This window comes from Micropterus dolomieu, linkage group LG02, assembly GCF_021292245.1.
Source record: "Micropterus dolomieu isolate WLL.071019.BEF.003 ecotype Adirondacks linkage group LG02, ASM2129224v1, whole genome shotgun sequence".
Lineage (NCBI taxonomy): Eukaryota > Metazoa > Chordata > Actinopteri > Centrarchiformes > Centrarchidae > Micropterus > Micropterus dolomieu.
In genome coordinates, this window is record NC_060151.1 from 8,383,716 (window position 1) to 8,397,184 (window position 13,469).

The 13,469-nt window shown below is 41.8% G+C and overlaps 1 protein-coding gene across 9 annotated transcripts in view; it reads right to left on the reverse strand.

Moving 5' to 3' along the window:
* Window positions 1–13,469, reverse strand: part of LOC123985173 (RNA binding protein fox-1 homolog 2-like) — a 49,822-nt gene that overhangs the window by 33,106 nt on the left and 3,247 nt on the right. For all 9 annotated transcript variants that reach the window (XR_006828630.1, XR_006828631.1, XM_046072628.1 and 6 more), the window contains exon 2: window positions 1,264–1,314. Coding sequence is in view for 6 of the 9 variants with exons in the window: in XM_046072628.1 (XP_045928584.1) it covers window positions 1,264–1,314 (51 nt within the window). In the remaining 3 variants the exon portion in view is untranslated. The remainder of the gene's footprint in view (window positions 1–1,263; window positions 1,315–13,469) is intronic.

Genomic DNA, 13,469 nt, shown 5'->3' on the forward strand with positions numbered 1-13,469 from the left:
CATCTTAAATAACATGCTTCCATTTCTGTTTCACCTCTGCTCCACTTCTCTGTCTCATCCCATCATTCCTTTTTTGCCTATGAGCTCTTTCACAGTTTTTTTTGTTGTCAGGTCAACACCTAAATAGAAATAACTGAATACTGGACACAAGAGAAGGGAAGATGAAATCTTCATACAATTAACCAGAACAACAAATTCTCTTTAAGTCTTTCTCTCAGAGAAATGTATTCCCAAGAAAGGAGATACCAGTGGGAGAGCAGGATTGGAGAGACTAGCAGAGTAAGACAAAAATAAGACTACATGAGAGGGGATGAGGCCTATGAGAAACTCCCATGTTGTGAGATGTGGGGAGGGAGGACGGGGGCTCACAGACCAACACCCCCCTCCTGTGGCACTGCCAGAGAGCTGCACATCCAAAAACACGAGCAAGAAACGCACGCACAAACAGAGACAAAGGTGCACGCACACGTTCAAGCTCTCAGATACAGAGGCCTTTCTCATAAGCACACTCAAATGGGGTTTGTGCGTGCACACACACACACACACACACACACACGGGTTCTGAGCTGGTTTGAGCCGCTCAATGTGCACTGCTGCTTGGAGGTAGATAAGAAAATATTCAGCTACCCCACCGCTGCGCCGCACACATAAGGCACTCATTACTGAGAGCAATATGCATGGAGAGACACTAAGAATGAGAAGGAGACGGATAGAGGCATAAAAAGAGAGAAAGTGCGAGAGGATAGGAACGGTATTGTGAGACAGTGCTGCACGCAGAGTGTGCAGAGCTTAGTTTAGAGGAGGTGATAGCATAATTTCTCTCGGGTCGAGCCTTTGAAAGAGAAGCTCAGTCGCTACCGGTTTCCCTTTCATCAACTCTTCTCACAGCTGTCATCTATACACTGTCATAGTTTGTAGTAGAAGAAAAATAAAAAGTGCCCCACGCAGAACCTGCTATGGGACAAGATGGACGACAACAGCAGGTTCCCCTGGCCACCAAGAATCAAGAGGTGGTTTCTAAAAGGATGTTGATTATACTGTATACAAAAAAACTTTTCCCCCCCCCAAACTTGTCTTCCACATCAGAGGATACAGTCTTTTTTAGAAAAAAAACTGATTGAGCAGCATTTGATTTATGGTTGTTCAAAGAGGCCTTGGTTGGTTAAAGATTTGCATATCTCAGGTGACTCAAGGATGCTGCATTACATAATTTTTTTGTTATTTATTGTTCCAGAAATTTGCAAGCAGTCGCTAATCTCTTACCTGACTGTGAGGTGGGTATCCATGGAAACCGGGATTTAAAGGCTCATTGTTCTGCAAGAGACAACAGGAGGGGAGAGATCGGTTTAAGTGGCTGGGCTTTTGAAAAATGAGTGGATGCAGCATGACATGAAACTTTTACATTTCGGGTAAAATGCACTCTCAGACACAAATCTCCATCTAGCTAGTTTTCAGACTAAAAATAATAAAAATTATGTCTCCCATTATTGTCACAACATGTCTCTATAATTTAAAAGCACAACCCACAACAAACCATTTTTAAAATCTTAAACAATATCTAAACTTTAGTAGAGTGCTACTATGCTCAGTAACAGGATGAAGTTCAAACCGGGACAGAAGACACTTCCCCGCGGGACAAACACAGAGGAGTGAATTAAGTTAACAGTTAACAGTCACCGTGACTGGTGAACCATTACCGCAGTGCTCATATCCAGCCGGACTAACCAATCAAAATCCACTAGCAGAGGGTGAGCCCCCCCATCCCTCATCGACCCTGCCCCAGAAACCAGTGTTGTGGTTAATTGCTCAGTAATTACTTTTAATTAGATTATCTCTGTCTCTCTTCCTCTCTTTTCTCTCTGACTATGACGTGTCATTTTGCCCCGGCAAGAGCAGCCATTATTTGGTGCAGAGCAAGGTGAGGAGGGAGAGGAGGGGGGAGAATAGACAGAAAGACAAAGAGGGGGAGCAGAAGGAGGACTGGAACAATGGGGAAAGTTAACCAAACGGTGATATTTTGACAGCAGTGAGAGAGAGAGAGAGATGACACCAGCACAGTCTAGCCTGCTGGCATGCCTCGCAGAGAAAACATGACCGCCTAGCGAGACTCATGCCGAGGCATGAGGGAAGAGGGGGCGGGGGGGAGGAGAGAAGGTCTGAGGGGGTAAAAGAAAGAAAGATGTGTGTGTGTGTGTGTGCATATATGTATGTGTTGGGGGATGGGATGGTAGTCTTCAGAACTGCTGATGTTTTCATTACATTTAATCTTCAGGACAGAGGAGCAGACAGAGTGTTTGAAATGTGCTGCCCCTCGGCCTGGACGCTCAGGAAACAGCTTGAGTGTGGGCCGTGTGATGCCACAGTGATGAGAAGGGCAGATTTGGCTTCTGAAGAGTGTCAACAGAGTTAACCTGCTGGCCGTGACCTCGAGCTGCCTCCTGCGAGAATCACTTCTTGATAGCATTTATCCAGCCAATCAAAGGCAAGCATCAGAGACAGAGGGGTGCGGTGACAGCAAGACTGACATGCTGTTTGTACAAACATTCAGATGAACAGCTAATAAAGCTGTCCCAGAAGAGCTAGCTTACACAGTACAACTATTTGTGAGACTGGGGCTTGGACATATGTTGGCTAAGACCAAAAACAGATGTGGCGATGATGTATGGATGAGTGGAGAAGAGGAAGAATCTTCTAGACGGAGTGGGATAGAGGGAGGCCAAGGGGGAATGACGGTATGAGGTTTTTCAAAAAAAAAAAAATGGCCCAGATGTAAAGAATGAGTTCGAATGAAAAAGAAAAATTTTCCTTTTGATGCATGGGCAGTAAACTCTGACTCTGTGTGTGTGTTTGTGTTCAGACTCGGGCCCGTCCTCCCTTTCCCCTGTCTGAAACAGCCCTTTCTTTGTCTCCACTCTCCACTTCCTGTTTCATCTGGAACCAATTTCCCCCTCGTGCCTCGTCCCCAGGGGGAACACTCTCCTTGGTGCGCCACATTTACAGGAGAATGGACAGACTTATATTCAGTGACTGTGTGAAAAGCTGCTGGTTCTCACCACGGCACATATAGAAATGTAGTATAACGAGGCTGTTCAGAATCTCCTGTCTGGAAAGCCTTGGGCAATGTCGGGCAACAGGAATGAGAAAATGCTGTATTTTAAATAAAAAGAGATTCATGTTGGGAGTTCCCAACACTGTGCTACATTTCAACTAGGACTGAACTGATATTAGGGTTTCAGACCACACAATACTGGATCTTAACTTTGTATTTGTGCTATATTCATTCAGTGGTGGTGGACCACCAAAGCAGCTGACGAAATGTGATAATTTTGTCCCATTACTTCAAAATAATTCAATTACAGGTGACTGAATGTTAACGATCTGCTTATTTTAAATCACATTTGCAGTTAACACTAAAGTAAGGATGAAGGCGCTGCACTAGCTACAAAAACTGGGAAGAAAACTGGAATGTCTAAAAGAACATTATACCATCAAATTATAGTCACTGGACAGTGTGGAAAGAAAAAAGGAGGAGGAGGAGTTTATGTAGAAGAACAGGAGGAGGGAGAGAGGGTAGAGTTTAGCAACATCTGGAATCAATCTGTCTGCAAGAGGAGAGGGAGGGAGCAGGGAGTACGGATGGGGGAAGGAGAAAAAAGAAAGAATAGAATAAGATGAAAATAAGGGCAGAGACAGACACACACAGGAGGAGGAAGAATGCGGGGAATAAGACGGCCAAAGCCAAGAAAGGGGAGAAAAATATAAAGCAGTAAAACATTTGCGAACGGAGACAATGAGTCATAAATGAAGAATGCCATGTGATTTATATTTTCTTAAGGGGTGGGGGAACGGCTTGGGGGTCTGAACATGATACCTAGTTTTTCAGAGACTCTTGTTTACTCTTACTCACTAAAGCACACACACAAAGACACACTCTTTTAGCCTTACATATCTGCGTGTCTTGAAAAGGTACACAAAAGGCACGCACATTTATGCCTGCCATACTTTTAAATAAATAAAAATGAACTCAGCGTGCAGCACTAAGCGTGTCCACGTTGAAAGCCAGGGCGTTTCGCACAGTACTTTTGCAAGTTTCCATTAATTTAATGGCATATAGTTTGTGAGCGAGGAGGAGCTTTGAAGGCGCCGGCTGGCTGACTGTGTGAGCTTCAGACTGCACTGGCAGGGATCAGCAAAAAAAACCAGTCACACGCACACATAAACACACACACTCTCTCTCTCTCTTTGTGTCCCCCGCTCCGACTCTGTGGAGGGCTAAACTAAAGGGCGTCTCTCTTGTTTATTTTCTCTCTCTCTGACATGCTATTTTAGGAGAAGGAAAGAAGTTGGGGAGTTGCTGGAGCAAACGGGTAAGAGACGGGGAAGAAAAAGGAGGAGCAGAGGTGAAGGAAGGCAAAACCACATGAGGTCAACAGATGGTGAGAGGGGAGGGGGACAGAGGGAGGAGGGGAGCGGGGTAATTAAGGGGGCTGCTGCAGGCATCCAGTGATCCCTAACAGAACAGCCTGAGGAGGTGGACTGCCCCAATGTTTGGCTTTCTTACGGCCTCAATCATATCACCAAATGTAAGAAAAATCCTGCCTGCAACCACAAGCACATGATTACCCAAAAGCTTTTAAAATGCCACACAAATGACTGCAGAGTACTATGGTTCTGACAAAGTCCTGCGTTTTACATAAGGTGTGATGGAGATTTACAAGCCAGAAACAGTACTTTTAAATGGCCTCACAAACATCACAGGGTGTGAGACACGGTAAACCAATCATTCACCAAGTGACGCCTGCAGGGGATTCTTTGCAATCTTTGCCCCAATATCACCAGAAACCTCAAAACTCAATGACGTCAACAAATCATAAGTGAGCGGCAAAAAACGAGCCACACTGAGAGGATCAAACAGAGCCACTGTAAAATGCAGAAACTGAAGGAGAAGGTATTAACACAACGGGCCGGAGGGCAACGGGCAGAAAAGTGAAGGATGAGCTTTGTCAATGCGATATGCTCCAAAAGGCATATCAAAGCCAAATGACGAGGCTAAGAATGACAAATGCAACTGAGATAGTCGATATTCTGGGACATAAAGACAGACAAAGACAACCAACAGGGACGGTAGTTTGCCAAGAGTTATTGTCTCCCTTAAAACGGAAGGCTTCTGACTGCACTTTTTTTCAGACCACGCAGAACAAAATGTGGCAACAGAATATGATAGCTACAGCTTCCCATTTTTGTTTTGTTTTTCTTGTTTGTATTTTTTAATAACAGTTTATGTTCTTTCTAAAAAGTGTCCTAGAACACTCTCGTATGAACCAAGGTTATTATCGTTAATGAAGAATAAAGAATGAAATAACGAAAACTAGAAGTGAAAAAACATTGTCATTAACTGATATAAAAATAAAAACGAGGCTTTACAAAAACACGATAAACTAAAACTGTATTTTAGGTTTGCAAAACTAACTAAATGTTTTTATTTATTTCATATGACCTAAATAAGCCTACATTTCCAGGGGTTATGAAGCCGGTGGAACTGGCCGGATCGGCAGTTCAGGGGTGCGCGCAGGGATTAGTCGATAGGCACCTGCTTGTGAGCCGTGGGTGTGTTATGATTTTGTCCTCCGCATGAAGAACTGGCACGCTGCATGTTGTGTGGCTGTCCTGCCCAAGAGAGCCCAGGGTCAGGGCGGCGTCTGGCCGCAGCGTAGCAGGTGGCGACCGCTGTTACGAGGAGAGCCCCATGTAACGTTATGGGTAGGCTAACTTAGTCGGGGAGACCCAGGTAGGGATCGGCTGCGTAGTCAGTATGATTTGAACAATGTTTTCTATTATCTTTTATACATACATGTGTCTAAAATAATATGAATAAAACAACTGTGTAAAGTTGTGTTTAGTTTGGGTTGCGGGCAGTGAGTCCCTGTCTTGGTGGTTTTCTTTTCCTTGTTTTGTTCTGATGGTGTGGCTTAGTTTATTAGTGTGGAATAAACTTGCCCCTTACCCCATTGATTGTGAGCTCTTGCACCGGTTATTATATTTACTGCAAGGGGTTCCTCCACTATCTTCCAATGTCTTAGCTGTCCATCAATTGTATTTCACCTCCATTTATTGTATTTCACCCAGCTAGAGACTGATGTAATGAATTTCTTGGGACCACTGGGTAGTAGGATTAGGGTAGTTTGCTCTTAGGGTTTTCTGTATGTAGGTTAGAAATTATACGTTCGATAACATGTGCTTCATTTATTTGTAGTATTTATTTAGACGATGTGTTAGTACTTCAAATATATATATTTGCTTATTGTTTGGGCCCCTATGTACCAGCTTCAGATAGCTTAAAATAGGGTGTCCTTTTTCACATACTTGCATTATTTCTAAGGATTATACTTGTATTTTAGTGTTTTGTGAAAAAACTTGACTTTGGCATCCTGCAGCGACAACGACTAAAACTAACACTGAAACTAATTAAAACTAAATTGGAATTCAAAACAAAAATTAAAAAACAAAATATATATATAAAAAAACCTAATGAAAAACTATAATAACCTTGAAATGAACTGGATACAAGTTATTTTTTCCAATCCGACAGTAACAAAACCTGTGGCTCCGGGCTGTTTGCTGGATGGATTTATTTCTCACCGTCTCCTATTCTCAGACTGTGTGGCCTGCTATTAACAACAGGTGACCTGGAGTTGAGAATTATGCAGGTGCTGATGTGTGGACCCTCTTCATAGTTACATACAGGTGCATGCAGTAGCACACAATCGCCTCTGCTTGGGCCATTCTGTTGTGTTTTGAAGTCAGTAGTGTTTGTTAAATCACAAATTGCACATTAGTGATTGCCTCGACTTTTATCACAAACGTGAACAATTTGAAGGTTATGATTGTAATATATATGTACACAACACTTAACTAATTATGCACGACATCCACGCATGTGGTAGCACCATTATGTCTGTCGAAGGGTCAAATCCTCTGCTGACTCCATCCACACGCATTTACACCGTAACCACAGCACATCATGATAAAAAGTACAACTGCATTATGATGCATTCAGTTATTTTATATAAATCACATGTGTACACAACTGTTCTTGTTGTGCGTGTGTTCTTATTCCAGTCCTGAGCCTTCAGAAAACACTTTCAGAAATTCAATGTGGATGAGCACTTTCAAAATGTCAGTTTAAGCAAAAATTAAGTATTAGAAATAGGGATGCAGCGAAATTAAAAATCTTGGCCGAAGCCGAACACAATGAAACAATTTGCAGAATACCGAATACCTAACAAAGAACATTCACATTTTTTCCATTTATTTTGCATTTTTTGTTACCATTTTATAAATTAAATAGTCAAAATGTGCTTTCTACTCAGTGTTTCCCACAGGATTTGGAGAGACTATAGTGGGTGGGTCCGAGGCCCAAGGGGGTCTGGTACAGTAAATTACATGTGTCCATTTACTTTTAATGGAAACATGTAATATGTTTTATACTTTCTGTGAATATAATCCAATTAATCTTATTTCCATATTGTATAGACACCTTATTTTGAAAACCGGACATTGTCACATGTGTATCCTCATGCTAAATTCATCAGGTCAGACCCAATTTTATAAATTATGTTGTATGTGGTTCTCGTATGGCGTAACATGAAGACTACACAGCCGCTCTTCAGGTAGGACTGTCATACTGCAACACTTGTCTTTTTAAGGAAAGAAAATGACAGGATAAAGTCGCTAACCTGCCTGTCAGCTCGCACTGGTCCGTTTCAGTGGATTTACCATAAAGGCTTTAATGTGTGTGCACTCCAAATTTAGGTGCGGCTAGTTTATTAGCCTTCTCAAAAACGAGTGACAAAAACACTCAAAGGGGGTCAGACCGTTTGTTGACTTTTCTAAGAAGTCAGCCACAGATGGAGTGGATGTGCTAGGAGACAATTCAGCAGCGAACACCAAAGGTGCTTTTTTGCCATTTTCGGCCGATTAATTTCGGTGGCCAAACATACAGTGCATCCCTAATTAGAAATAAAATTAAAAAAAAAAAATACTGCTATTGCAATTGTGAAACCTGGTCTATTACCACCATCCTATTAATATTGTAGTCCTGAGTGAACACAGATGTGTTGTGGTTTCATTGCTTTATTTTGCATATGTATGCATACGGCAGTTAAGTAGCCAGATCTAAAACTAAGCTTGAAAGAACTACAAAATACAGCTCAATATAGCGCCTTTGTACGTGTAAGTAATTTGCCATAAATGGAATTAATATCTTAATCTGTGATGTTTAACTTCAATGCCAGTAATTAATCATTAACTACAAGTGCTTTATTTCCAGTAGAAACCTCTTATAGTGATGACGGCTGTCAGAGTCATACTGATCACTATAAGCAGATGATTATTATAACCAAATTTTTTTTCTTTTTTCTTATTTCTCGTGCTTATTTCTCATGTATTTCTAATTGACAATTGCAAAGTACTGAAACAGCTTTGCTATTTACTGAATTTACTGTTTCAAAATACCGTGCAGCTGTTTCAAATTAATAATAGTAGTACAAATTAAATTACAGTGTTATGTATACCGGTTATTTAAATACACTATAGAGTAATACAGTATTGTATACAGAACATAGCTATAATTAATCTATAGCCAAAAACTGTAAAGTCAATAGTGCAAATAGGCTACTGATCTACAGCTTGGTGGTGGTTTCAGTTCATTTCTACACTTTTACCCCCCCCAAAAAAAAAAAAAATTCTAGGCTATCAATGTCCAACTGGTACTAGAGTTTGAAAACAAATTTGTTCGGAAAATATTCAGATTTTTCCTCATATGTGAAAAGAGCCAAAATGAACACTGTAAGCAGACAAGTTAAATTACTACAAGTGAATTATTTAAACAGCATTTGTATAGGAAGGATTCTGCCCCAAGCAATTTGAGCCATATAAGCAGTTGATCACTGTTACAATGATCACTACAAGTGGTTTCCACTGTATTTAATGACATTATTTTATGGTGCTTAAAAATGTACAATGTGTATGATTTTGCCAGAAATTTTATTAAAAAAATTATAAAGAATGAACTTGTGTTATCAACAGACTGTGAAGAAGTAAAAGTTCTGACATTACGCAAAAGATGTGTATGTGTTATGTTGCAAAAATAAGATCAACTGAAGTTACCATGCTAACTAGCTAGCCCCGGCCCATCCTGTCTCAAAATACCACATTGTACCTCAAGCAGCGATAGTATGATAGTATAGCACAGGTCTCCCCCCCTGACAGTTTTAGCTGGGAGAAGTGTGCAAGCAGTGAGTTTGCTACACTATACAAGCTCTGTTAGCTTGAGAACCCGCTGTAGCTTGGACATCCCCGGAGTCAGAGTCCTGTATGGTGCCTCGGTACTGTATTCCCTGTCATCAAACTGGCCTCTCTTGCTCTCGGAGGCTGCGTTTGGTCCCGGTCCGGCAGTGCTCACTAAGAGGCTGCTGAGCCCGGTTCCCTTGCCCGCTCACCGGCTCCAGCTCTGGTCAGCTAATAGGACCGCTAAGTTAGCTGCATGACTAACTGAGCTAACAGCAGTTATGACCCGATATGGGATATGCTGCCCACTACTTGTTTGGTATGAATTTGACAGGTGGAGAGCAGCCTTAATTCTTACACATTGAACCTTTAATGGTGCGTTCACACTGAAAGTGAATCCAGCGTTTAGCGTGGCTTCATTAGATATAAAGTCAACGCAAAGATGTGAATTCATGCGAATTCGCTCCAGGCAGTGCGGAAGATGCGTTTGTTTTGACATTCGCTGGTTTGCTCCAGTTCAAATTTTTCAACTGAGCGAGAAATTCTCATGACGCTATGTTGCGAAAGCCTATCAGCAGTGAGAGGGGACGTCGCCGACGGCTTCAGAGCGTTGTTTGGAGAGGACCAGAGAGAGCGGGGCAGTGACATGCCGCTGGCTGATGGAGAGCTGCTAAACTACGGGGAAGTGTAGAAGAACGAGCCGGGAGGAGTGCTGCAGCTTTTGGACAAATAAACACCCGTAGTTGGTCCGGATTATGCTCTGGCAACTATGCCGTTAACTTGCGGGAGGAGCTCGGAGTTAACTGCTTCTGTTAAATTAGCTTTTTACTTTAGTTTTTGGGATTACAACGTTGTCTTCACTCACGCTTCTCAGCAGCAAGCTTGAGGGCATTTCCGGTTCCACTGTTGTTGTTAGCGTCAGTTGGCAACCAGAGCACTGTTGAACTACTACTTCATATTTATATAAAAACTGGACATTGCTTGGAGAAATGGAAGCGAGGAAGTTGAACTACCTGGTCAGTTTAGAAAATATGCGTCTGTAACTTTATTCCAGCTATTGTTGTACTTTACTGTGAACAAGTTAGCATAGCCCTAATCGATCTGAACTCTATTCAGAAGACCAACATTTTAGAAGTTGTTGTCATGTGGTCTTGCTGACAGACCTGACAAAGCATGAATTCATATGTTTAACAAATCGGCATCATATTGTAGTTATTTCGGCATCAGTTTGATCCGTTTATTGCAATTAAATCACAGCAAAATGTTTACTTTGGGTTCATACAGCTGTAATTGCGGGTTGTTTATTTGCGTTATCGTGTTGTGTGTGAACACTTGGCAGTTGTCCAGTGATAAATCCCGCACGAGGAAAGCATTGCAAGGATTGAATTTGCGTTGTTTGTGAACACACCTTAAGAGTTTGAGTTCAGTGAAAAGTGAGAAGCTGTCTGTACATTTTTTCCCCCCTGTAACTTGCACCAATATGCTGCACGGGCTGCTTCATTGTTTTCCATCGGATCTAATTATTTCAGTTTGTCGTGGAATAGCCTGTAGTGAACCACAGGCATGCATTATGTTACAATGCTTAATTAATTAAACTAGAACACACATAAACGTGAGGTTTTCAGATTCTCAGTAGTGTAAGTAACTAATTTAATAATGTGTCACATCAGTACTCAGCATCAACTGATCCTCCTGGTACTCTGATGTGTATTAGGCATGGCTGAAGTCTGACCTTAAAAAGGACAAAGCATCACACACACAACTTAATGTGTATATGTATACATCACAACTGAATTTTCATTATTCATGACACTGTGGCAGCTGTGACAATACTGTGGCAGTGCATCACAAATGACCCCATGTAAGGGAAACACTGAATTGACATTTCACTCTGTGTGGCTGGAGATGGGAGCACATATGACAGTTTGGGGGCAGCCTTGGGGAGGAGGCTTGTAGGGTAGGGTGGGGGAGCGGTGACATGATGACCATAAAGGGAGAGTTAACATGCGAGTGTCATGTTAAGGAGCTGAAACCGGTGTCCTTTACAAGAGTAAAAAGAAGGAGAGAGAGATCTGTTCTATTTTCTTCTATTGTGAACGGTGCCTTTCCTCTGTTTTCTCCAATCTGGTTATTCTTTTGTGCTTTCGCAATAGATCTGTTGCACCTGTGCCAATAAACATAGTGAATTAAATTGGAGAGAGAAAGAGAGAGCGAGTATGAGTTGAGCAACTTTGTCTGGGGAATTTTTAGATTATCTGTGCCAGTTCAAAAGTCAAGGGTGACTTCACCGCTGTGCAGTGGCTCAAAGTTTAACAGCAATCATTAAACAGCAGTAGAGAGCATAACGTGAGACTAGGTAGGATTGGGTACAACCCTCTGTTACAAATATTACCACACAACCTGACCCACCTCCTCTACCTCTCCGTAACTCTGTCCCCCTTCTATGGAGGTTTCTTCCTTTCGGTTAATAATTTAGGCTGCTGACTTCTGAAGGACACTATAGTTACACAAAAGCTCTCCGGGTACGTGCAGGCTACTAATATATGCAACCTGTAAATGCAGCAATAGCATTTTATCTTGCTATCTTAGTCAGTGATTAGGAACACCAACCAATGATTTTCATTGTAAACTAACCTACTAATTATTTCTTCTCCTACTAATTAAGTCTGCAGGGTCTAAATCTGCATGCAGTACGAATGCGACAACATATGTCAAGTTGACAGATTCTAATCATTTTCTATAGAGAGCAGGGGATCCGGCCACACAGAGCACGATGGATAAGCGACAGCAAGTTGACTGACTGTTCGCCATAACAATATTTGCATAAACACGACTCTACCTCAACTTTATGAAAATTAGTTTGTCCAGACCAACAAACAAGGCTCACTGAACTCAGACCAAACTGTAACACTAGGCAGCACTGATCAAACGGGACTCAAGCTTCTGTTACCGAATTGCCCATTTCTCATCACAAATGTTCTCCAGAACATATTTTAGTGCACAGTTTAGCTGTAATAGGAGAACGTTTCTGAAAACAGACGAGCCAAAAACAAGCACTGCCCAACTGGCAGAATATCACCCAACCAGCCGGACATTTGGTGCACTGAGATGCGTTTTCGCCGGAGGCGGTCTGTCTGCAGCTTTAGTCCAAATAAATGTCAACAACAATGACAAATGTCTATCAGAAAGACCAAAGTGGTGTCCTACGGACTGACTAGTCACATTATATTCAAATATACAAAACTAATGAAAGCACATTTTCACATTTATACAACTGTATACAGCCACTGCTTCATATGTTTACTTAATACATTATTATAGTAATCAATTATTAAAAAAAAGTCACTGATTTAGTTTTGACTTTCATAGTAAAAAAAAAAAAAAAAATACAGTTTGAGCTTAGATTTAACGGAAACAAAATATCCCAGAGAATTAGATTAGAAACTACAGACAAAACTATTTATAATTTTGGGTGCAATTTACTTCCACCAACAAGGAAAAATGCAAACAGCTCTCCAGAGAATCCTTTAATGCCTGTTTTTTAAAGCGAGTGGTCGGGAGTTGACTGTTGGCAGCAGCGCATTTCCATTAGCAACCAACCAGACTAAATTTCTCATTGGGCTCATGGACAGACTAAAAAAGCTCATGCAAGTGCATTTGTTCTACATAAACAAGCAACAATCAGCGTAATGAACACTGCTTGTGGTGAGCTTTCTGAAACCAAAATTCACCACTGATAATAACTTATCTCAGTGACCTGTCCACTCATATCTACCCCCTGGCCTGACCCCCTGCCTTTACTCTGGCCCGTTAAAGCGATCAGTCTGGTTAATGCCCTGTCCTAAATGAGCTTTGATCTCGTTAGCGCGACACAAAGCCTCTTTACTGCCAACGATAGGACAAATCGGCTCTGCGAAACGGAGAGAGAGACGGGCCGAGGGAGAGTTGCAAACTGTACTACAACTGCATCTGAGTGGACCACAGCACTGCCTCGAGGGGAAACATCAATACTACCAACAGAGAGTGCCACAAAGCGATTGAAACAAACAAACATGAGAGGACAGATGTGGAGCTGGGACATGAAATGGATGGATGTTACAATAGATTTGAGTGATGGGAGGTGGGCCGAGAAAGAGGAGAGATAATCAAAGATGGCAGGGGGGAGATGGGACAGCAGAGAG